This window comes from Oreochromis niloticus, linkage group LG8, assembly GCF_001858045.2.
Source record: "Oreochromis niloticus isolate F11D_XX linkage group LG8, O_niloticus_UMD_NMBU, whole genome shotgun sequence".
Classification (NCBI taxonomy): domain Eukaryota; kingdom Metazoa; phylum Chordata; class Actinopteri; order Cichliformes; family Cichlidae; genus Oreochromis; species Oreochromis niloticus.
The window spans coordinates 26,324,641-26,348,804 of record NC_031973.2 but is presented as its reverse complement, the minus strand read 5'-3'; the positions used below and the strand labels follow the sequence as shown (position 1 = coordinate 26,348,804).

Below are 24,164 nucleotides of genomic sequence, written 5' to 3'. Positions count from 1 at the left end.
CTGCTAGCAGTGATTCACGAACAAACAAACCCTGACTTGGTGCCAGGGTTTAGACTAGGGCTGTTGCTGGCAACTAATATACTGAATATTTATGCTGGAGAAAATTAAAATTATGGGAGGCACTTCAGTGCTGCAAATGTGTGGCATTTTGCTCTATGCATAGCAGTCACAGACCTTATCAGACTAATCTGCAGTGTCAGGAGACAAGGAAATATACAGCTGTTAACTGTTTAAATTAAAGCAGATGCGCACTGGTTCACCAAGCTGTCATCTCCTCTTGCCTCCCACCTTACTTGCTTACTTCCTGTCACAGAGCGAGAAGCTATACTGTTTTTTCTATTTTTCTTTCAAGGAGCTTCTTTTTTTAAAATAGTCTAGTTCTCTAGGACTCCTGAAGGTGCTAAAAAGCTTTCTTTGGACATGGGCTCCTCAGGCCTGAAAAATGTTCTACCGCACATGACAGGAGTCATGTTTGGGGACTGCATTTCAGACAGCGGTCTTGGAGCACTTGTCAAAATTGACTGAAGTATAAGGAGGAGAAATAGCTGAGCTAAGCCAAATTACACAAAAACTGGACATAACCTATTAAGCCCCCAGCATTTTTCTGATCTCCACGATCTCCTCCCTTTTGCGCCCATCTTTGGGTGTGTGAGTGCTTAAAAGGTTAATAGCAACGATGAATCCAAATTTGAGGTTTTTGGTTAGTATCAGAGGTCAGGAGCGAGGTATAACAGAGAGTGTCTACAGCCATCTGTAAAGCACAGCTTTCTTCAAAAAACAGAACTGTTCCTAAAGAAATCACACGAAGGCTTGCTTAGAAGAGTTCAGGCTGTGTTGAAGAATAACGGTGGTCACTTTAAAGCTCATCAGAATTGTACTCTTTTTTTTGCAGTTTCTTGATGATAAATTTCCACATCACAGTTTGAAAACTTGCAACCTAATCTGATCCAACCTTATTATATCGGTCCACAGTGAGTTCAAGGTTAGCCACATACTGCCACAGCTGCCCCCTGATGGTGTAGATCTGCACTGCAGTTTCAGGGATGGCTTCAGTCTGTCTTGCCACTAAGTACTTCACCTCTCTGAGCACAGCCGCCAGCTAGGAAGAGATTAAAAAGTACATTAGAAGCACTGAAACATACATCAAGACATTAAAATCGGTCTGATCAGTACAAGCTGATGATAATTTTTTTTAAAATTCATGATGTTAGAAAAGATAAAATCACTTTGGCCCATAATTATAACCCATTATATCATTTCAATTAAAAACTGAAATACTGACCAGACTAATGAGGAAGATGAAAACAAATTAGCTTGATATATCACCACTCTAATATATCTCATTACAAAAGGCACAAGCATATCAGCGTTTCTAACTGTGTGGAGGCTAATGTAGACCTGTGGGTTAAAGTTGACTGTGATCAGCTGAGTGTCTGGGTCCCGTTTGATTAACGGCAGGCTGAGGTTGAACTGAGAACTCTCACCAACAGTCTCTGTCCATGTGTCAAACAAGCTGGTGGAGTATCTGAAACAGCAAACAAAAAAGCAGACGAGCGATGACAATCGAGCAAAAGTTATTACAACAGAAAAACAATTTGCACTTTTACCATCAGAGTATAACTTTGTTTCAAATTCCCATTACCAGGGCCAGGTTTTTAATTTAAGGCCACCGGCACAAAAATGTCTCATATCATGGAAATGAACATAAACAGCAAAACAAGAGGCTAAAAGGCATATGATTGAGCCATTCTCCCATTTCTCCATGGTTGTAAACAGAATGAGAGGTGTGAATCGCTCATCTGCATCAAGCACACAATAAGGATAAAGGGAGAGGAGTGAGGAGGGTTAGATGCAGGCGTGCGGGGAGGTAATATGAGGATAAACGCTGATTCATCTGCGAGAGGCAGGGAACAGACAATATGTCAGGGCTCTGTACAGCTATATCAATCTGTAAATAGCTACGATTATGATGAGAACTTCAGTGCGCGCTGTGTGCTCCTTATTGGATTTCAGCTGTGAGCTTCATTTCCTGATAGTGGCACCGCAGACGCAGAGGCAATCAAATGCTTTGGTCATGGCCATAAATCACACTACATTTTGTCTGTGGGGGTAATGAGTGAGGATGCCCATTCTGTTCCTGACTAGAATGTGTATAATAACGGTGGCATTCATCAGAGGCAACGGCGATGATTATTACAGCATAACAAGGGCTCTAATTTCTGATGGGAGTAAATCGAGGGCAAAGAACTGGTGTTGTTCATCATCTCATTACTCTGGTTGCGGGGACATGAAGTGAAGGAGTAATATTAAGTCTGTGAAGCATAAGGAATGGGCTTCTGCATGGGAATCTGTAAGTGTGCGTGGATTTCATTCACACACTACCATGCATACACGTGCATACACGCATCTACACTTCCAGAGCAGTAAGGGCTGACTATTCATTCCACCTTTTTGAACTTTTCCAACCCCGCTGTGCTCATTTTTTTATCCTTCACTAATTCAAAGTGGAAAAACACAAATTTGAGAACAAACATGTGGCTCTCTAATGAATTTGTTCAAATCATACTTTGATAGACAAATGTTTTTCAATGTATTTTAAGCTAACAAATAAATGGGTGGAGCCTTTTAGCTTTGTTTTATCTGTTGCTGTACAGTTAACCTTTACCGCGCTCAGTAACTGCTGCTTACAATGCCCAAAAGTAAACAGAAAGATGATCCTTTATGGTGACCACCTTCCTAGTGCTGGCTAAAGCTCCCTGATTCAAAGATACTGGACCAATAGGCCCTATTTGCAGACCATCTCTAACAAGCATGTAGCAGCAGAATTCCAAGCTATGTACTCTACATAAATACTCAGGGAGTACATTACTAAACGCATGGAGAGGGCTCTGATGGACAGTGCATAGTGGATCGACCATAAATGACGAAACAATGGATGGAATAGGGACACTATAAAGATAGAGGTCTTCGCAGGTACAATATACCAAACCTCTGAAAAAAGATTTGGTTAAAAAAGTGAACATAGTTGTTAAAGAAAAGATATTACTTCACTAAAATAAAAATTAAAAACTCAACTTTTGAAAAAAATAATAAAAATAAGTGAAAAGATTATTCAAAAAGCCAACTTTAAAAAAATAAAAATGTGGTGAAATTTCAGTTTCAGCATCTGTTAGTTTGGTAAATAAAATATATGTATATTAGCTTATTAACAACACAGGGTGCAGTTCACTAACATGTTAGTTGTGTTAATTTCAAAAGAAGCTAATGCTGTTTAAAGCTTGCTGCATAATAAAACCTTTTTGTGGCAGACACTGAGTTGTAACAGCAGTAAATTTAATTTAAACCAAACTGAGAATCATGATGACTCAGTTCCACTGAATGTTCCACTGAGCTAGCATGCAAAAGAAGTCACTCTCTAATATTAATCACACTAATGCTATTCCAGCATATCCAAACGTCTGCTGTGGAAAATGTTCATGGATACAGGTTTAAAGGTCCTGTAAGCCGACGCAGGTGCTTTCAATTATCCTGCATAATTAAACCTCACTTACTCACTCACACTTACAGTACTGGGCAAAAGTCTTGAGCCACCCCTCATTTCTTTACGTCTAACAAGCATTCCTAACAAGATGTTAGGAAAACTGAAAATAGGTGCAGCAAATTACAGAAAGGGGTAAATATATATGGAAATACAGCACATAAGGGAGAAATTGAGTCTGTAAAATTCGAACAACCTTGAAAATTCATAATTGGTATGACTACCTTTATTCTTCAACACAACCCGAACTCAAGCTTTCTTGTAATTAAAGCTTGTAAAGAAAGCTTTACAAACTTTCTTATAATTATTTAAGTAGTCTTCAGAAGTAGTTTCTAGGCTTCTTGAAGGACATTCCAAAGCTCGTCTTTTGATGTTGGCTGACTTTTGCTATCTCAGACTTCCTCAGTAATGATGAGGTTCAGGCTCTGGGAAGGCCGATCCATGACTTCATGTTTCATTGTGCCTTTTTCTATCCAAGTATGCTTTTACTGTATTCGCACTGTGTTTGCAATCATTGTCATGCAATGAAGCCATTCCCAACCCCTGTTGAGGTTAACGTACCGCTAATTTTCAGATGGTATTGGATCAAAGTCTGATTGTATTTCAGTGTGTTCACAATTCCATCAGTTTTGATAAGAACCACCCCAGGAGCTGAGATGCAGCCCCAAATCATGATGGAGTCGCCGCACTCACTGCTGAAATTCTCCTCTGACCTCCTACTGACAAAGATTTAAACCAAAAATGTGAATGTATTACTCCATAAGAGCTGTTCCCACTGATTTTTAAACCAGTCCTTGTGTGATTTGTCTCTTCATCATGTTGTCCTTTCTTATTAAGAATGGTTTCTTGACAGCCACCTTTCCACTATGACCATTCCTGATGAGGTTTTGAGAAAAGGTGGATGGATGAAATGAAGAGCAAGATTCATCTCTGAGGTCATGTGCCAGGTCTTTGCTGGATTTTTCCCCCCTATTTCTTGAGGACATGTCTTTCCTCTATCAGATGCTGTAGGTAGCTTCTTCTTCTTTTGTCCTCCACTTTCACCATTTTGGTTTCCTCAAACTTCTCATTTTTTTTAGATTCAGCTAACGAAGGATTTTGTGTTTTATTGTGATAGGCTGCTATTATTAATTAATTAAGTGTCTGTATGATACAATTTAAAGATGGTTCTTTTCTAGCTGTCTTTTTTGTGCAAATGTTATAGTTGAGTTATATCATATATAGGAAGTCTGGAAAACTATGGATAAAGACCATTTGTGGCTCCTCTTCTCTATTTTGCACAGTGCTGTATTAGTAGTAAATCACTCCGTATTTCTTATACAGTGCATTGATATTTATTTTTACTATGAGTATAATTGCACTATATATAGAAAATATAGCACATTTACACTCATACACTGATCTACATACACTGCACTCTAACAAATCCTGCAATAAATTCTCCCTTCATGAAAATGTTAATGTGTTAATCTGTTCAAGAGAAGTCTTTCTCTGAATATACATCATTTTGGACAAATTTGTTATGTTAAAGTGTTAAAGTGTATCTTAACAGATAGATAAAATAATATAAAATTTAATAGAAATTTAGAGTAACACAATCCAATTCAACTGCATTAGCTAAGCTAACTAACATATCCTAACTTGGCAACAGTAAAACAAGTGAAAACATTTTTATGGTTTGCAATTTTTTTTTATCTCTGTGATTTCTTTGACTCGTGTAGCTCAGTTTGATTCCATCCAAACAGCATTTCCTGCCAGGTACCAGGTGGTTGTTGGGAGCCTGGAACCCTGGGACCCTGATCTCGGCTTGCAATGGGGTGTCCGTCCTCCAGGGGATCAGCTGCCCGTCGCCTTGGATGTGGGCGCCCCATTTAGGACATCTCTCTGAGATGTGAGGCTTTAGGTCTTCAGTTAGCTCTCTGCCTGCCTCTGGCTCCTGGGAGGGTGTTATTGTGGCTTCCAACCCTCATTTTCAAGTACATTTCATGACAAAGACACAAACACACTCACAATCTCTCAGTTTCTCTCTCTCACACTCACACACACACACAGACCACAAGAAGATTGACGGCTTATGTACCTGTGCATTTTTGAATGCCTGTGTTCCAGATGTTGTATGTTTGTTTTTTCTTACAGGTGTGGCAGTTGGCGATACATTGTGCATTACTATTTTTACTTCCCTAATCCTTCCTCTCTCTTTTGTTATTTTTGTTTTTTTTCTGCCTGTCCTGTCTCAGACATTGTCAGACCACATATATAGTGTAATACGTGAAATAACATGAATAGAAATAAAGAAATAAACAGATAAACCCGGAACAAGAGGAACAGCGAAATGTGTTTGGCACAACGGTGCATTAAGATCATAATTCTGATTGCGAAAGCTGCCAGAAGACAGGACAGGATTAAAAGAAAACAACCCCCCACCCACCCACCCCCAAAAACAAACAAATAAACAAACCCCCCAACATTTCCTTCCCAATGGGATGCTTTATCTTGCAAGGGTTTGATGTTGGATGCAGTCTATAAGGCCATTTCTCACTTGGCATCAGTAAGCAGTGACAGGGCATATGGGATTATGGGAGTCCTGCAAAATAATCTGCAGAGCAGCGCCACAGTAATGAGAACATAAATCATGCCCAGAGCTGCATGTCTACATGCTATTCCACAGGGGCTGCTTCATAAATTTTCTACACTCAACTAACAAAATCACAAATGCTGGGTTTAAGAAAGGTTGGCATGAAATTACAGGGAAACATTTACATTTCAAAGACTAAAGCTAATATTTAATATCTGCCTTTATAGTATTATTATGCAGTCCAATAAAATGGTGTCATATTCTTGCACTGTCTATTCTGTTTAATCTTCCTTTCTGTTCTTTTATTCAGTAATACATACATCTCAGCATGATGACATACAGTGTAACACGCTGAGATAAATGCGGCACACACCTGTCCAGCAGTTGCATCATCTCCTCATACTTCTGGATGACCCTGGCTCCTTCTGCAGTCTCCAAGCACCTGCAGAGAAGATGAAACTTTACAAGCCATGCAAAGGGTAGAGCCAATATCTTTCCAGGGTCCAATATTCTAAAGCCTCATTTTTATGAGGCCTCTAAAACTGCTCACAGAGTGATTAATTCATACTGAGACCACTGGAAATGCACGGCCACATCAACTTTCATTTTTTAATCTGCTTTATTTGAGGTGAGACTCACGGATATGCGAGGTGTCTGAATTTGAAGAAGGGGGTCTGGATGCGCTGCTCCACCTCCTGGGCCCATCTCAGCCCTCCAGCTACTGCTGGCATATTCTTATTCACTGGAGCCGAACCCGAGGAGGTCAAACATCATCACATAGAATTACACAGATAGGCGGTTTTATGCAAAGTTTGAGCACCCTTAGGCAAATTACATATTTTGGTCATTTATGAAGAAGTAAATAAATATAGCCCCTGCAGCAAACACACATTAAAATGAGCTTTTTGAACTGTGAATTAACATTTAATTCACAGTTTCTTTTTATTTCATGAAGGGACAAAGAGTAACTGTGGCATGTGCCAAACTCACGGTACACTGCCAAGTCAGTGCTACCTTTTGGCAGCTTTGTTTTTTTAGCACCAAAAACTTTTTCTCATCCACTGCTCCTCACTGATGACTTCAAGTTTATACAATTTCAAGACCGCTATAGGCCTTCTTGCTCTGAATACATAAATGAGTTTCATTCAGTTTTGTTAGTTATCTCTGATTACAGTAAATGTTTAAAGGTGAACCTTAGATTACCTATACTTTTACACTCATCCCTGTGTTGATCGCTCAAGTATCTCAGCAAGTACCAGCAACTGGATATACATGTACATGATTAGGCTTCATTGGCTCCCTGTTAAATCCAGAATTGAATTCAAAATCCTGCTCCTCACATACACGACCTTAAATAATCAGGCCCCATCTTATCTTAATGACCTTGTAGTACCATATCACTCCATTAGAGCACTTCGCTCTCACACTGCAGGCCTACTTGTTGTTCATAGAGTGTTTAAAAGTAGAATGGGAGGGAGAGCCTTCAGTTTTTAGGCCCCTCTTCTGTGGAACCAGTTCCCAGTTTGGATTCGGGAGACAGACACTATCTCTTCTTTTAAGATTAGGCTTCAAACTTTCCTTTTTGTTAAAGCATATAGTTAGGGCTGGACCAGGTGACCCTGAATCCTCTCTTAGTTATGCTGCAATAGGTGTAGACTGCTGGGGGATTCCTGTGATGCATTAAGTATTTCTTCTTCACTCGCTATGTGTTAATAGACCTCTCTGCATTGAATCATAGTTGTTATTCATCTCTGGCTCTTCCACAGCATGTCTTTTATCCTTTTATCCTTCTTCCTTCTCTCACCCCAACCGGTCACAGCAGACGGCCGCCCCTCCCTGAGCCCAGTTCTGCTGGTTTCTTCCTGTTAAAAAGGAGTTTTTCTTTCCCACTGTCGCCAAAGTGCTGTTTTTCTCTGTATGTATTATTGTAGGGTCTACCTTACAATATAAAGTGCCTTGAGGCAACTGTTGTTGTGATTTGGCAAGGTATAAATAAAATTTAACTGAATTGGTACTTTGCATCATTATCACAAGCCTGTCCTATTTCAATTTCAAGATTTCTGCATTGAGATTTTGCAGATGGCTTTTTAGTTGAATCCATTCTTTCCTTTCTCTAACCCACCCACGGACGGTCAGCAAGCCAGAGTACCCTTACCGCCAGTCCCAACCTCAGCTCCTTCTATTTCCGCTAACACATGATTTTGAACTTAATCAGTAATTTTGGACTTCCTGAGCATCACCAGTCTGGCTGATCCAGATGTTGCTTTGCAGACATCAGATCTTGAGTTTTGGGCTATGATATAACCTATTTACACATCACCATAGCTCATTCCGGAGAGCAAAAATTCCAAGGTAGAACTGTAAAATTGTTTGCTGCAGGAGTTCTTTTCACTTTTACCAACAACAACAAAATAAAATTAACTAAATATGTAATTTTCCCAAATTTTAGATACTCCCAAAATTCAGATAAAAGCTGAACTAAAAAGGCACATAACTGAGCAAGGACCACCCACTAATGTGAGATCCTCTCATGTCCTCGTCGTATAGTTTTCATATGCTAGATTTGACAGTACACTATAATCTATCGAGATTATCTTTAAAGCACAAATTTCAAAAGACTGCTGTTTCCTTGTGACCTCATATCAGCAGCTGGGAGGAGCTACACTGGGAATTACATGATGAACAATTACAGGGTGAGTCAGCTGCCCTAATTAAGCTCAGTATGTACACACCCACACACAGGAAAATCAACTGTGTGGGTGGACTATGGGTGTGTGGGGGTTTTAAGGGTTTAAACTCAGCAAATTTCCAAAGAGCTGGGTCGTTTCAATTAAGAAGTTTTTAAATCAAGAACACGCCACGTTTAATTCCTTTAGAAACTTTGACAACATCCTTGAGGGGCTGTAATGGATCTCACTGTTCACTGATCTCAACTTTATTTCCACCCCAAGCAGAAGCAGTTTTAGGATGTTTTTCAACAGGGAAAGACAAGTTCCCCTTGAGACTCAAATTTAAAGGGTGATCACAGCTAAACTACAAAAAGAAATATATTTAGGTGTATAAATGCACCTTAAATATAGAGTTATCATGGACACCAACATTAACTGCTGACTGTGTCTTTCTTTGCAAGTTTTTGAGACTAAAAAGTGGCATATTTTTTAAATAAACACCATCATAGTGTGATTTACAATTAGACTTTTGTGGAATAAAGACTTTGTAGTGAATCTCACCCCACTCCTCAGCAGCTTGAATGTGTTTGTTGTAGAGAATTTTACAGCAGTCCAGCTCCTTGTCAAACATAGACACAAGCAAAGGGTATTTGTCCAGAGCATCTGTAGCCACTAGCGGGCGCTCCAGCAGGCCACCAAACATGTCCAGAACCTGCAGACAACAATTATGTCAAAGGGCTTAATGATTATGTGTGTGTACGCGTGTGAGTTTGGGCGGGTGGGTGTATGCATGTGTGTGTCTGTGTCTGAGAAAAAGTTCCCAGACCTTAAAGGCATGCTCCAGACCGTAGGCGTCATCAAAGGCCTGACAGAAGACAGCTCCGAGTCTTCGGTCTATGTCATCCACCTTCAGTTTAAACTGCCTCACGTCTTTTTCAAACTCCTGCAGAGGAAATAGCTCGGCTAGACCAACAGCCAAAATACCAAACAGCAGTGCGAGGCAATGCAAAGCCAGCAAAGCATATTCCTTTTCACAATTCACTGACTCAAAGCCATTCAACAACTTGTATGAGATATTCAAGTTAAGTCAATTTATATTTGCTTATAGGTCTCAAAAACCTGGATAAGCAAACAGATGGCATTTACAAATAAAATACTTTATTGGCAGAAAAGCAATTTGCTCCACCGATGCTGGGGTGACCACGCTGCTGTGCTGTTAGCCTGGATCAGAAGCAGGTATAAAAGCTCCGCTGGGCCTGTAGCCTTTCATATTTCATAAAGCTCTTTTAAAAGGAATTCATCTTGACAATCCTCAGTAAAATAGGAGCAGTAGGCAAGTGAACTAGACCCCCATATATCCTATGATCAAAACATAGGATATATGTTATAACAGCATACCATGTTGTTTACATCCAAGCAGTCATAGGGCTTCTCTGTGAAGAACTTATACATGTCAGTAAATTCCTGGTGGAGATGTTGGACTTGCTGGCTGAGGGCTCGACCTCGGACGCCTCCAATCTCCAGTTTCTCAAGCTTCAGCAGGTCGACAGCTGTTAACAAGATATCCTGCAGAGAAGGCAAGCTCCAGTCAACTGTCATACCAAAAATGCTGGCATTTCTCCGAGAGGTGCTGAGAACTTATTTCCATACTCACCTTAATGATTTTGACTCTGTTAACAAATCGGTCAAGTCCAGAGAAAATCAAAAGAGGGGAAAAGTCCCAGGGCCTAACCAAGCTCCCATTCCTCTGGTACTGCCTCAGATTGGCCCGCCGGTCCTCATAGGTGCTCTTGAAGAGAATCAGGACCTCCAGGGTGGTCTGTACTTTCTGGAGACTCTCAGAAACCTCTCCTCTCACAATATCCTCTGGTACTAGATACATGCGGGCCTGATAAAGGAGAAACAAGAATTATCTTCTTCTCTAAATAAGCTTAAAAAAATATGTGATGGGTAATTAGTGTCTGTGTTTAGTGGCATCAGTGGTTTTGTTTAATAGGCAAGTACAACGTCCTGCAAACTGAGGCATCCAGATGGACCTCCTTATTTATTCCATGTCTTCTGCTCTACAGTCAACTGTCATCAAACAGTTGTGAACAAATATACATATTTCTTAACCAATAGTTTAAAAATATATATTAAACCACCAGTTACCATGAAAGCATTCATTAAAGAACTCCAAGGTACTGACATAGAAATGTATCTACATATGCACAGAGCATCTGAGGACATAAACACAGAGAGCCTTTTATAGAGCTGAGGATACTCAGATCTACAATTCCAAAGAAAACTACAGCACTTCAAACCTTTTCTTTCCTCAAAGGCATTAGATAAACATTTTTCAGCTGCAAGATGTGCTCAGAATTCTTGTGCCTATCACAGTAAATGTAGCATCAGGAGAGAAGAGCTTCTCTAAGTTGAAACAAATCGTCAGCTATCTGAGCACATCACATTCTCGGGGCAGACTGTGCAGACCTGCTGTTCTATCCATTGAAAAGGATGCTGCATCTAAGATGAATTACACAGCTCTTACTGCTGAGTTTGCTGCAAAGAAAGCAAGAAAAGTGACTTTCGTGCATTTTATGTGATATCGACCCTTTCATCTAACTCTGAGAAGAAAGCAAATAAGCCTGTTCCCCGCAATGTTAGGCTATTAAATAATAGTGTATTTTCACCAAATCTTGAAAATCTGGGTTGTTTAATGGCCAAATTTCAATACTGAGTTTTAATATTATAATCATTATATGGTGAATATTGTTTCAGGTAGTGATAAGAAAAATATGAAACAGCAAACAAGCAGATAGTCCAGATAGAAGCACTGGTTGGTCTCTGGGATCTAGGCCAAATTTGAAACTGCCATGTGCAGTGTGGGCACTTAAATGCCATGGGACACAGTGGCAATCTAAAGACAGCCTACAGCTCAGTGTTTCCCAATGCACAGCCCAGCAGGTAAACGCTGGTGGCTGCCAGGTCTTTCCTGGGAAGGAGTTTCTGGTACATTATATATTTCTGGCTGCAAAAACAGGGGCTTGCTTCCAATAAACTTAACACAATAAAATAGAACAGTTTGAGAGCATGAACTTTCATGGTTGAGCAGACAAAGAAAAAAGTTCCACCTACAGACAGAAAAAAAAACTCTAAGAAGAAAATCACCCACCCACTTCACAGTGACAGGTGATCCCTGAAAGCGCAGTTCAGAAACGCTGCAGTATGACTACTTAGCAACACCGACTGCCCGACTGTAACCTAACTGTAATACACATTCACTTGCCTCTCTATAGGGGATAGTGTGACGCGATGTTGTTTGATTGTTAGGGTTTCTTTCTAATATTGTGTTTACCTGGTAATATAAAGTGCCTTGAGGCAACCATTGTTGTGAATTGGCATTATAGAAATAAAACTGAATTGAATTGAAACTGAATTGAATTGAATTGTGAAGACAAAAGTCATTTCAACAAAACATTCAGACAAAGAGCAGAAACTGCAGCTGACCTGCTGTATGAGGAGGTTACATGTCTCCTGCAGGAGAACAATCAGCCGTGCTGGGGTGTTGTAGTATCTCGAGTTTGCCCACACCAGACATATTGTGTGCATTAAAGGGCCGATTTGACCCTTGACAGCAGGAAACTCCACATTTTCCATGTCCGTAAACAGAGGCTGCAGGGGTCTCAGGTAGGTGCAGATGTCCTCTGCCTCCTCGAGAGCTGCAAATGAAGATGTGATCAAAGTCAGTTTGACCACAAGTAAAAAGATAAAGCATCATAAATCATTCTTTGGCCCTTAAAGAACAAAAACATATTGCATCTCAGAAAGCAAACTTCATTAAGTTTATTGTCTGTTGTTAGATTACCTGCAAGAACATCCTGCTGCATGTTCATAAAAGCAGCATGGTAGCAGCTCTCCACAGCCTCCAACAACGCTGCCATCTTATTCACCTTGCATGATTTTAACTGGGAGTAGATGCACTTAAAATCTGCATATCTTAAAGAAAAACAAGGGAGGTTTATGGATGTATTTAACTGCAGCTTCCCAGGGGCCTGAATCACTTCTGAAAGACTGCAAAGAATGACTCAGAAAGTGTAAAACTGTTCTTAAAAACGCGGAAGCATTGCCCGGTCAGTTGTGTAAAAACAAGGTTACTGCAACAGCAACCGCAGCAGAGGTGAAGAAGAAAAATTACAGAAAAGAAACTATTATTAAAGTGGTTACAAGTGAAAGGTAAAAATCTGATTGGCCTAACGTGACCAAAATGTTTTAATAATTCATGCCACGAATGTTGGACAAATCTTATCTGAGAAATGCCAATTATAAAAACCATTCTGCTTTTGGAAACCAGACATTAGCAAAACCTGGTTCACTGCACATGTATATGATAATGTCAATCACCTTCAGCATTCCAGGCTTTATAATTTATTTTACATTTATTGGGACCATGATTTATAAAATATACATTACAAAATATTCAAATTACAGACTGAGACCATAAATTCATCCTAAAATTTTTACGTGGATTGGAACTCAAGGAACAAATCGAAACATTTTCTCGTATATTTTTCCTTAAGGATTCTTTAAAAAGCCAAAGGGGTTGCAAAAAGAAATGCAGATTCTCTGTTCTTCTTTCTTTTTCATTTGCATTATTGTAGAGTCTTTACCTTACAATATAAAGCGCTTTGGGGCAACTGTTGTTGTGATTTGGTACTACATAAATAAACTTAATTCAATTAACGCAGGGTTAGTGTTAATTTTGTAGCTACAGACTGCACAATATGAACTACCATATGTGTTGGCATTAGTTTGTTCATATGAATAACATAAAAAATGTAACAAAAGGCTGGTGGCATTATAGTATATATTTAAGAAAAAAGAACTACTTCAAAGTTTTTGTCTAATTTCTTCGGTGGAAAAACAAATGGTAAAAATAGAGGATACTGGACTGTTAGCATGTAATTCTCATAAGATGTAATTCTGTTACATAAGCAGATTTGTTTCAGCAAAGAAATAAAGAAAGTACTGGGCTGTAAATTACATTGCTCACTCGACAGCACAGGCACTCAGAAACTGAAATTAGAAGCACTAGCAAAAACTTAGGTCCCTTCAGGATTTCAAAGTTGTATTATTTTCAGTGTTATTTTCTCACACTTATGAAACTGAAACAAGTACTTCTCAGAAGCTGCCACTGGCTACTTTGTGTGTGTAATAACAGAGGTGCTGACCTGTTCTTCCAGAAGAGCAACTCAGTGTGAGGTGTGGGGTTTCTGCCTTCCAGCAGAGCCTCAGAGGAGTCTTTTTTGAGGATAGCACGGATTTGATGGCTCCACTCTATCACTGCAGACTCCAAGGAGTGGATGATGCTTTTATCCACTATTTCCCCCCTGTGATGTTTCACAAGTAAAGCCTTTTAGAATGTATGAGCTGGACAAATGATGCATTGACACAATCCTTTGTGTCACAGCGGTCTGCTTACCTTTTGTCCGTCTCGAGGGCGGCTCGGTCTATTCGCTCCGAGCCTGCGGGAAGAGGCAACAGAGTCTTGCCTTGGATTTGGCCAGACACCACAAACACACTGTTCTTAAGGGAGTGGACATGACACTTGATATCCTGTACCACAACCTGTGGCCACTGAATGTAGTTGCTGCTGTTGGAGAGCAGTGGAGCTATAACCTGAAGGAGTGTAAAGAAATAGGAAAATGTTATGGACTAAACTTTTGATGTACAGAGTGACAACAGTATTAGGAAAAGGACCTAAAGTTTTAAAAGTACTCGTTTTTCTCAAGTGGGGCGTGTAAGTATTTGTACAGCTACTACATGCATTGACATTAGCAATTATTTTGGCCCCGTCAATCATTAACTGTTACTTGTGACAAAAATTTTAACTTTTAGGTCATTAGTGTTATGCATATTACTGTTAAACAATTACTCTTACCTAACAATGTCAACCATTTAGGTACAATATTAGTTTTGGCAACATATTAACTAATACTTTCAATTACAGATTTTAAATTCAATTTTTAATTTAAGCATTATTTTTTTAATAACACTGACTATTTGCTATTTCAATAATTTGGCTGTTTTGCTTGGCAAGGTTTGCTTGCTGGTTTCCCCTAGAAATACCTAAGTACTTGTACCTAGTACTACTTATCCACTTGCTTCTGAAATATGAACTGTTTTAAGCCTAAAAAAGGAATAGTACTTTGTTTTTGGACCACGGTGAAAGCGGTCATTTATTTAATTTGAAACCTCACTTGTAGCTCTGCATGCTTACTGCAGTCTAGGTAGGAGGTTAATGTGTTGAGCAGGGCTTCATGCACCTAACAATCATTAACATACCCTGCTCTGTGGCTTACCTCCTCAACTAGAGCAGAAAACTGGTCAAGTGGAGCATAAGACAGGTCCCCGTAAAACAAGCTCTCCTTCATGGATTCGGGACTCAGTGTGGTTGTGGTTCGCTTTATGAAGTACACCGCCTTGCTCTTGGAGTCGCCAGTGAAGGAGGAGGTGGTCTGTAGCTGTCCTCCTGCGGTCACAGACACCACCAGAGTCCTCTGCTCGGCTTTGTCCAGGAACTCCTGCAGCACCTGCCTGTTGTCCTCGCTGGACACGCATTTCTGCCATTTGTCCTGTTTCAGTTTAAGAGTCCTCAGGACGCATTCCGCTATATAGTCCAGTCTCTCGTCCTCAGCAGCAGGCGACTCCTTCAGGTCCTCCATGTCCCCGGGTCAGTCACGTTGACTGTATGCACTGATTGTGTCTCGGCAACTATAGTAACGCCGTGTTTTGCATCAGGCCGTTGCTTAGGGAACATGAGCGACTTGGAGCTGACCCAGAACATCCTTCAGTCCATCCAGTTGCTGATTGACACCCATTTTTCCCTGACAGGCTTTCACTGGAAAGTTTCTCTGGCTGTGGCAACGACAAGCACACACCTGAGATAAATGCACCTGATACATGTCACAAAATCACGTCAGTAAATAACTATTCATTAAAGCCGAATCCACTATGAAATGGCCATGATAAAGTATAAACCAGCAAGGGCGCACAGACGAAAACGACTTCATTTTATTTAACAAGTTTAAACATAGCAAAAAGGTATCAGAACCAAAATAAATTTACTGCGTAAAACATTTTAACTTCTCGCAGAGTGACTCTTTGAACAAATGTGATGTAGTAAACCTGAGCAGTATGCGTGTGATGGACGAGATAACTCGTGTTTAAAATGAAACACGTTTGCACATTCATAAGTTCTGTAGTTGTAACTAATGTGTGTCCTGTATGTTTAAACACTTCGCATACACATTAGTATTCGAAGGGCATCTTCCTTCTGGGTCATCAAAGACTCTGGAGTGGATGTTTAAAGCTGCGCCCTGTAGGGTTAAGCTGTGATGAGCACCATTACTTTTCTACGTGAAGTCTGCTTTAATTGATTACATGCAGAGGATACAGGATGTTTACCTTCTCGAAAAATCATCACGATTATCAGCACACTGGATATGTTCGGACGAAATATGAATCCATAAGTAACCTGTATGAAAGTTACTATTTATTAACCCTTTAATCTAAATGATGTAAATCCTGATGGTTTTGTGAAAACTCCAGTTTTTGTCTTTGCCCTTCCGTTTATTAGGAAAGATGCGATTGCCATAGCTAACCACAAGGTGGCAACACTGCACTTACTAGTCAGAGGCCTGTTCCAAGAAGCTCCTGATTTTGTCTTTATGTTTACTTCATGCTCCACACTTAGTGTATTCCTGAGCAAAAATCTTACATTCTGCCTTTTGAACAGACTCCAGGTCTGATATGAGAAATTCCAAACGTCACTACTGTACTGGTTTCTTGGAAGTGGTCTTTCTGTGTGTCCTCTGTTTGTGGGAAATGATCAAACCACACAGACTGAACGTGAACCATCATGCTGCTGTTTGACAGGATCTGAGGCCAGCAGAGGAAATGAGTGTGTGCTCCGCTGCTAATCCTGTTCCACATCCCACATGAGAATAATGAACAAAATGACATCAAACACCGCCTCTGACGTCTTTTACCCTATGTAGGTGCATTTTATGCTGGGCCACCTTCAAGCACAGTGTGTGTGTAGGCGTGTTTAGGTGTTCGTTTGTGTGTACGTGTATGAATGAATATGCATGTGTGACCAATTGTGAGTCACTCAGACTGTCCAGAAGCAGAACTAAAGAGTTTCGCTTCTTATGACAGAGCAAAGAGAACTGCAGAACCCAGACTTTCCATTTCAGAATCAAACGAACCACCTGGTCCCTGATATGATGGAGCTGCTGGCTACATCCACTTGGGTGGCTGGACACTGGGATACATAAACCAGGAATGTTTCCTTCAACTGGATCTTTATATCAGCAAGGAGGATGAAAGTGAGTCTGTTACAGTAAAAAAATCCCTAATGTTGCTGATCAGTTACTATTTGTTTCTGGTTATCAAGAAGGGATCAGGGTGGAAAGACAAAGAACATTCATATTAATCTATTATTATTCAATTAATCATATTAATCTAATACATACTAATTAAGATTCATTTATCTGACAGTCTTGCAAGCTTCAGAGAAAGTCTATTTTGCATTTAGAGGTTTGCTCAGCTGGATCAGTTTTGCATATGATGCACTGTTAACGAGCCACAAAGTTGACACAAGTAGGAGGACGGGTAGAAGGATTCTATCCACTTTAAAATAGAAGATTGTTGTATTTCAGTGGTTGAAAAAGAATTTCAGTGGATTATTTGTGATATTTTAGAGAGTTAAAGACCAAAAGTAAACACAGAGCAGAAATATGGGGAAAGGATCAAGGCCACAACAAGCAGTGAAAGTCCAGGTTTTTCCAGATTTTTAATAGTTCATCTGTGGCATGTCTCCTCAAATTGGCATCCTCCTGCTAGGACATACTGAGGTCACTTCAGTCAGTATAGTTATAAACTGTTGTCATTCATCAGACAGTAATACGTGTAGTTTTGGGGGGGAAATTCAACAATTTCTGGTCTCATGTGACACAAAAATGATTCCAAGTCATTCCATGTTAGATATACAGACTCTGGACAGGTTTAGATTGGCAATATTCTGAGTTGACCCATCAAAATCAGTATCACACAGCTGGGGAGACTCTGGCAGTCTTTATGCAACCCATCACACACACTTTTGATGGCTTGCTCTCAATAATGAGAGATTTATTTTAAAAAAAAGATTTCCAGTTTCAGCTTATTGCTGCCATCATACAGGCAGCTCACAGCTTGTCTTTGGTATTTTGCAGACAGAAGCTTCAGTTTTGTTACTGCAGCACTGTACAGAATTTGAATCTGTACAGAAGTGATACACAATAACTGCATACACAGATGTCTCCACTCCATGCTTTATAAAAAGGTGTTACTTTGTGCTGCCATTGCTGTTTTTGGAGCTTATTTTTTCAGATGACTACAAAAAAAAATCCTTTGAAGCAGTTTGAAAGGGCGCTCAGGCATTTCTATTACACTTTCTTAATTTTAGATATGAAACGGTTGTTGTAAACACAGTAGACCAGTAGAGGTCAGTAAAATCCTTAGATTAAATCAAGTAAATGCTTGCAGCCAGGCAGGAATAATCAAGACTCACTAATAAAGTTATATAGACTTCCACAGAAAATATCATACACAACTGTATGAATAAGGCACACACTCGTCCTAAGGTCTTTTGGCACACCCCGATAACATCTGTGTTCATGTTAGCTTAAGCTCCAAGCATAAATACAGATTAATAGACCAGTGCAGTGGGATATGTAAACCTATGGTATGATTTTAAAGCTTTGTTGTGTTGTGTTGGCATCAGTTGGCTGTTTAAACTTACCTTGTTTCAGCTTCACATAAAGCCTTGTAAACAGGTACAGTAAAAAAACGCCTTTATGAACTTGTTAAAATTCTTCTTTCATCATCTATAATTTGCCGGTCCCTCTTTCTTCCTTGTTTTATTGCTTTCAGATGTGTATCAGCATCAGTATGAGAGAGCCCTGCTGGATGAAATTCAGGAGAAATAACAGTTTTGGTATTTGTCCTAAACGATCCATCGACACATCCTCATTCCTCTGAAATAAAGCTAAACTGAGTTCACAGACTGAAATGTGGCCAAGTGTCTGAAGAGCAAGTATGTTCACAATTGTGAGTCACTGTTTTTTTAAAATGTATTACCACGCATGTTAACTTACTCATACAATATTAACAATGTAGGACTTTGCAGACATTCCTCATTTTCGTACTTTAGCTTTTAGATGACTTCTTCTTGACACATGTCCAGGACGTCTGGTCCCGACTCCAAATCTCTGTGCTAATTCACGAGTGCATGGTCGTCTGTAAGCCTCAGTTGATGTAAAAAATGTATGCACACACACAGTCCAAGTGTCCAGACATCGTCATTAGCTATGGATAGATTCTCTTTTTATTATTAATGACTGAAATTAAAAAAAGTATCAAGAAAGGATTTTTGTGTGTCTCTTGTAGTAAGCCTGTCACTTTTACCTGGATTGTATAAGATTACAAATGATTTAGTATTACACAAGAAAAATTAAGTGTGTGTCTTTGAAACAGTCTTAGAGTCCGTATCTGAAATGTCAGTTTATAGTAGAACATTCTGTTTCACGTTGGAATTGGTTTGGTATCTTCCAATCAGGCATTTAGCCACTGAAAGTCATCAGCTGTGCTGTTGGTCTCTTTAGAAACATTTTTTAAGGAAGTATCTCGGAAATAATGTCTTACTGTGTGGAACAGCTCATCCATGACGCTTGTGCTTTATTTTTAGTGAGTTAACGACTAGTATTTTCTTAGTTTGGTAGTGTATGGATACAGCTTGATAACAGTAGTTGAGAACTTAGCTCATACACCGGTGATTACTTCTTGTTCTGAAAAACAGATAAATAATTAAAAATAATAACTATGATGTGGCAGTGCCACAATGCCAACAATGACGGGTGAAAATGTGGAGGCCAGAATCTTTTATATCCATATTCTATGTGTCTGTGGGCCACTTGTGATGCGTTCGATAAATAAGAAAAGTCAAAACAATTGTACTTTAGTGTAAAGTACCTAAACAAAAGAGAGCAATGTGATTTATAGTAAAACTGTCCAATTGCCCACCCACTTTTTATTGGACAACAACTAAAGTTAGCCTGCCAATCAACAATGCAACACACAACTTTTCACTCAAGTGAGGCTAACACAACATGACACCAAATCTATAACAAGAAAACAAGTTAATTTAGGGGCCATTTTGTACTTTCTGAGCCTGAAATTGCAACAGTCATTCGTACTCCAACAGGCCCTTACGTGCAGCGCACATAATTTTGTTGCTTTTGTATTGAGGTTCAGACACTTTTGTGTTACTTTTGTACATTTGAAAACTGTTGGAGAATGTGTTGAGATTTTCTGGCAAATTGCTTTAGGTGGGACATAAAATTCTCAAAAGGGAAGGCACATACACAGTATAAAGGGTCAAATGTTCAGTAGACTGGAACATAAACAACTCCATGGATTTCTAACAATCCAAATCAGACTTTTTTGACATTTTGATGTTTGGTTCTTCATTTCCTTTTTGTGCTACCAGGGCATGCTGTGTGTAGAGCACAAAGCAAATTGAGTCACCATCCATAAAGTCATAGTGGTTAGTGAACAGCCTTTGCTTTACTGTTGCAGGGCAGCTATGTGAGCAAGTGAAAAACAGTAAACCATTGTTGGGCAACAGCTGGACAACCTCTTCCACAAAACCCTTCAAGAACTGATTGACATCATGTGCTTTCTTCTTTCATAAAATTATCAAGAAGAAAAGTTTCCTGAGATATGGATTAACCCACTCAGAATGTTCAATGGTAAGCATGACAAATAAAATCTACAGCATCATCAACAAAAGTACAGTGAAGAAAACAGTAGATCAGGGATGTCCAACTCCAGGCCTCGAGAGCCGGTGTCCTGCAGGTTTTAGATCTCACCCTGGGTCAACACACCTGAATCAAATGATTAGTTCGTTACCAGGCCTCTGGAGAACTTCAAGACATGTTGAGGAGGTTATTTAGCCATTTAAATCAGCTGTGCTGGATCAAGGACACATCTAAAACCTGCAGGACACCGGCCATGGAGACCTGGAGTTGGACACCCCTGCAGTAGATTGTAACGTTAAGCATTTTAAGCAAATTTGCAACACAGGTCAAAAACGGCATTGAAACACACCTAGACATGTTCTACTGAGCTGACAGTTTGAGCTCAAAATGTTAGATGTATTGCTTTGTTTAAATTTACACCAAATCTTATCTATCAATCAAATCAGTGTGCATTTCTATGAGCAAGCAGAGTCTGCTATACTATCAATGCTTTACAGTGCTGGAAATGTGACAACATTTTGCTTCTGAAATGAGTGAAAATGTTGTCACTATCAAAATGCTCAATGTCAGCATTAATAAAACATGCATGCATGTCTTTTAAAGACAATAGTGATTTATTTCCTAGTTTAAAACATCCTGAACTAAATCAAACTAATTAAATGGAATAAGCTTTACATTACAAAGTCTTTGTCTATCTCTTTAATGCTGAATGCAGCTTTCTCAGCACTGTGACACTCTTATGTGCTTCTTGGCATCGCCTCTGTGGTGTCTGAAAGATGTGCACCTGCATAGTTTGACATATGGTTGTCTTTCATTGGTTAGCTGTGGTTGTTGAGGCTACAAAAAGTACTCCAATAGTTCCTCAACCAAGATCAGTTTACCAAATTCTGTAATTCTGTAGACAGATTTAAAAATAGCAGAGGAAAATGTATGTGTGGTCTTGTATTGTTAAAGGGCCAAAAATCAAAACCACCATCTCTGGAGGAAAGCACAAGCCATTAGCAGCCCTAACAACATGATCAGATTGCCAGCTACGGTGATAGAAATGATGTCCAGAACAAAGAACTAATGAACTGGAATGATCAGTACACTGTGGAGGGGTTCACGATGTAACACAGAGCCACTCGGCCGATACGGTGCTGACCATCCGCAAAATGCCTTTCCAGAGTGCAAAGACGTTAACACGCTCACACAAACCTGCGTGTGGGTGCCGAACCACTGCGCGAACACGTGCTAGATGATGTGTAAACCACATTAATAGCACTGTCAATTACCACAGGAGGGGGCTGGAGTATAACACAACGACAGCTCTTTTTAACACACGTGCCCTCGCAAACCCTCACACACATCTGTGAGATAAACAGAAGTTTAATGCCTGTGCGCCTGACAATGACCTCATACACGTTTGAGGGGAAATGCCAGGCAAAGCCAGCTCCCTCAATAACAGTTCAACACACAGAGCTAAAAGAACTCATTGATTTCAATGGATGCAATTCCAATAACCAGACGTTGAACACCAGACCGCAAATAGACATCGAAAATAGGATTCATTTTGCATCCGTTCTCCCTCTCCGCACTCTGCTCTGCACACCAGCACACATTTCACATTTGAGTCATGTTGCGGGATAGCTTTTAGACACTGATTCCAAGGCATTCTTGGCAAAGCTGGTTAACCGAGAAATGTGGCGCAAAGTCTAGTCCTGAGGATATGCCACAATTCATAAAGGCAAGCATCTGTTTCAGTAAAAGTCTGGTTCCTGGGGAGTTGCCAGTTGCTGCTCAAACCGCTCATGTTGCCAGGCTTGACGTTTTTAATGATCATGCCCTGACACTGGCAGGACTGAGAACAGCACCTGACACCTGATGCTGTTTGTGCATGAATGTGTTTGAGGAATCTGGCGAATACCTCAGCCTCTTGGGAATGCCAGTAATCCTGAATGCTTCTGAATGATGCTTTTCCTTCACGGTTTGGATGGAGCTTGATTCATTTGTTCACTTCATGTCAAGAGCAGCAGCATTAATCATACTTGACTTGGTTTGACTGAAAGCAAACTTTTTCTTTTAGTAAAATCCGAGGATGAACTTCAGATATTTGGCTTTTGTACCCAATCTCTGGCAGTGTTTCCTTGTATTTATCAGTAATGAGGCAATGGTGCTTTTCTGAAAGCCTCATCAAACTTCACTGACAACACATTATTGTGCAGCACTCAAAGTACAAGTGGTCCTCCCAGCACTGTCTTCAGTTTACACATTTGGAAACCACTGCAGAGAAAGAAGTGCATGCTACTAGCCTGCTCACAAAAAAAACAGGAGAGCACACCCAGCGACAGCATGTCATGCTATTTCTGGGCCCGACACTGCAGAGGGATATGACACTTTGAGCGAGGCAGGGGTAAAGCACAGGCCAGAGAGTGTATGAGAAAGCTGATAACAAGCTAGGAGGAAGCTGATGCTGTTTATCTGGGCTTTCTGCATAGCTATAATTGCCAGGCCGCGCGGTCAGTGAATTATACAAATAGCGTGAAACAATCCTGGTTACTTTGTTCCTCTAAGGGGAAGGAGGTGAGAGGTTTTGTGGTCTATGGTGGCGGAGGGCAGAGTTGCCTTCTGCCAGTCAGGTCTGGCCTCTGAGCCATGTGGAGATTTGTCAAAAGGAACACTGATGACTTTTAAAGAGCTTCAGGCCACAACTGGATGGGTAATTTTCATACTTTTGCGATTTGGTTAGGGGCCAAAAGCAACATGCTGGAGGCTCACTCTCTCTGAAACAGGATATTAGGCTATTAATGGCTGTCAGGGGACCAGCAGAACGACATAAATGCGAGGCTTTTTTCATACATATTACTAAAAGCTAACGGAAGTTTTTGCATCTATGACTCTTGTATAGATACCTGGAAAATGGCTCCAAATTTGGGTCATATTAAAGCTTGGACACTATCAAACTGCTGTTAAATGATTTGGTGACAAAGTAATTAGAACTCAAATATTAAAAAACAAAAACAAAATGACCAAACAGAATTACAATTATTGTCCATTCTGTCATTAAAATATCCCATTAAATCTACATTCTACTTAAATATATGATAAATTAAGCAAATTAAACACTTGGTGGCACAAATTGTTCAACAATCTATCATTAACGCATGCAGAAGAAGAGGACATAACAAGATTACTTCAAGGGGAACTACTATTATTTATTTTCTTGTTTGAACTTCCTATTTTCAGTTTTGGACTAAACTAAGGCAGCTTAGCATGATTCACAGTTCAAAATAGCTTTTATTTATATCATAGTCAGCCTTGGTGCTGCCCCTCAGTTTAAAAACCTGCTTTTAAGACCGCTTTCTTCTGATTTGCTGCCCCTCTCAAGTTTGAGTAACTTGTCACAAAGTAAAGAAGTCACAAAGTAAAGAAGTTAAAGAAATCCAGACGCTTTTCTTTGCAAGCTCCTTTGACTTGTCACAAAGTAGCCACGCCCTACAGGATACCATATTGTCTATTTACTCTAAATGGGAATATAATTTACAAAATGATTGTGTTCTAAT

General features: G+C 39.9%; 1 protein-coding gene across 2 annotated transcripts in view; it reads right to left on the bottom strand.

Moving 5' to 3' along the window:
* The window catches only part of dnah9 (dynein, axonemal, heavy chain 9), a 159,191-nt gene extending 143,493 nt beyond the window's left edge, over positions 1–15,698 (bottom strand). The window contains exons 1-13 of one of the 2 annotated variants that reach the window (XM_025909795.1): positions 15,124–15,698; positions 14,244–14,440; positions 13,993–14,151; positions 12,630–12,760; positions 12,272–12,483; positions 10,437–10,670; positions 10,181–10,348; positions 9,609–9,725; positions 9,344–9,494; positions 6,753–6,855; positions 6,487–6,555; positions 1,399–1,525; positions 953–1,099 (exon numbers count right to left, since the gene is read on the bottom strand). In XM_025909795.1, coding sequence (XP_025765580.1) covers positions 953–1,099; positions 1,399–1,525; positions 6,487–6,555; positions 6,753–6,855; positions 9,344–9,494; positions 9,609–9,725; positions 10,181–10,348; positions 10,437–10,670; positions 12,272–12,483; positions 12,630–12,760; positions 13,993–14,151; positions 14,244–14,440; positions 15,124–15,486 — 2,178 coding nt within the window. In that variant the 5' untranslated portion in view covers positions 15,487–15,698. The remainder of the gene's footprint in view (positions 1–952; positions 1,100–1,398; positions 1,526–6,486; positions 6,556–6,752; positions 6,856–9,343; positions 9,495–9,608; positions 9,726–10,180; positions 10,349–10,436; positions 10,671–12,271; positions 12,484–12,629; positions 12,761–13,992; positions 14,152–14,243; positions 14,441–15,123) is intronic. The other variant, XM_019362100.2, reaches the window with a different exon arrangement.
* Between the last annotated feature and the right edge of the window lie 8,466 nt (positions 15,699–24,164).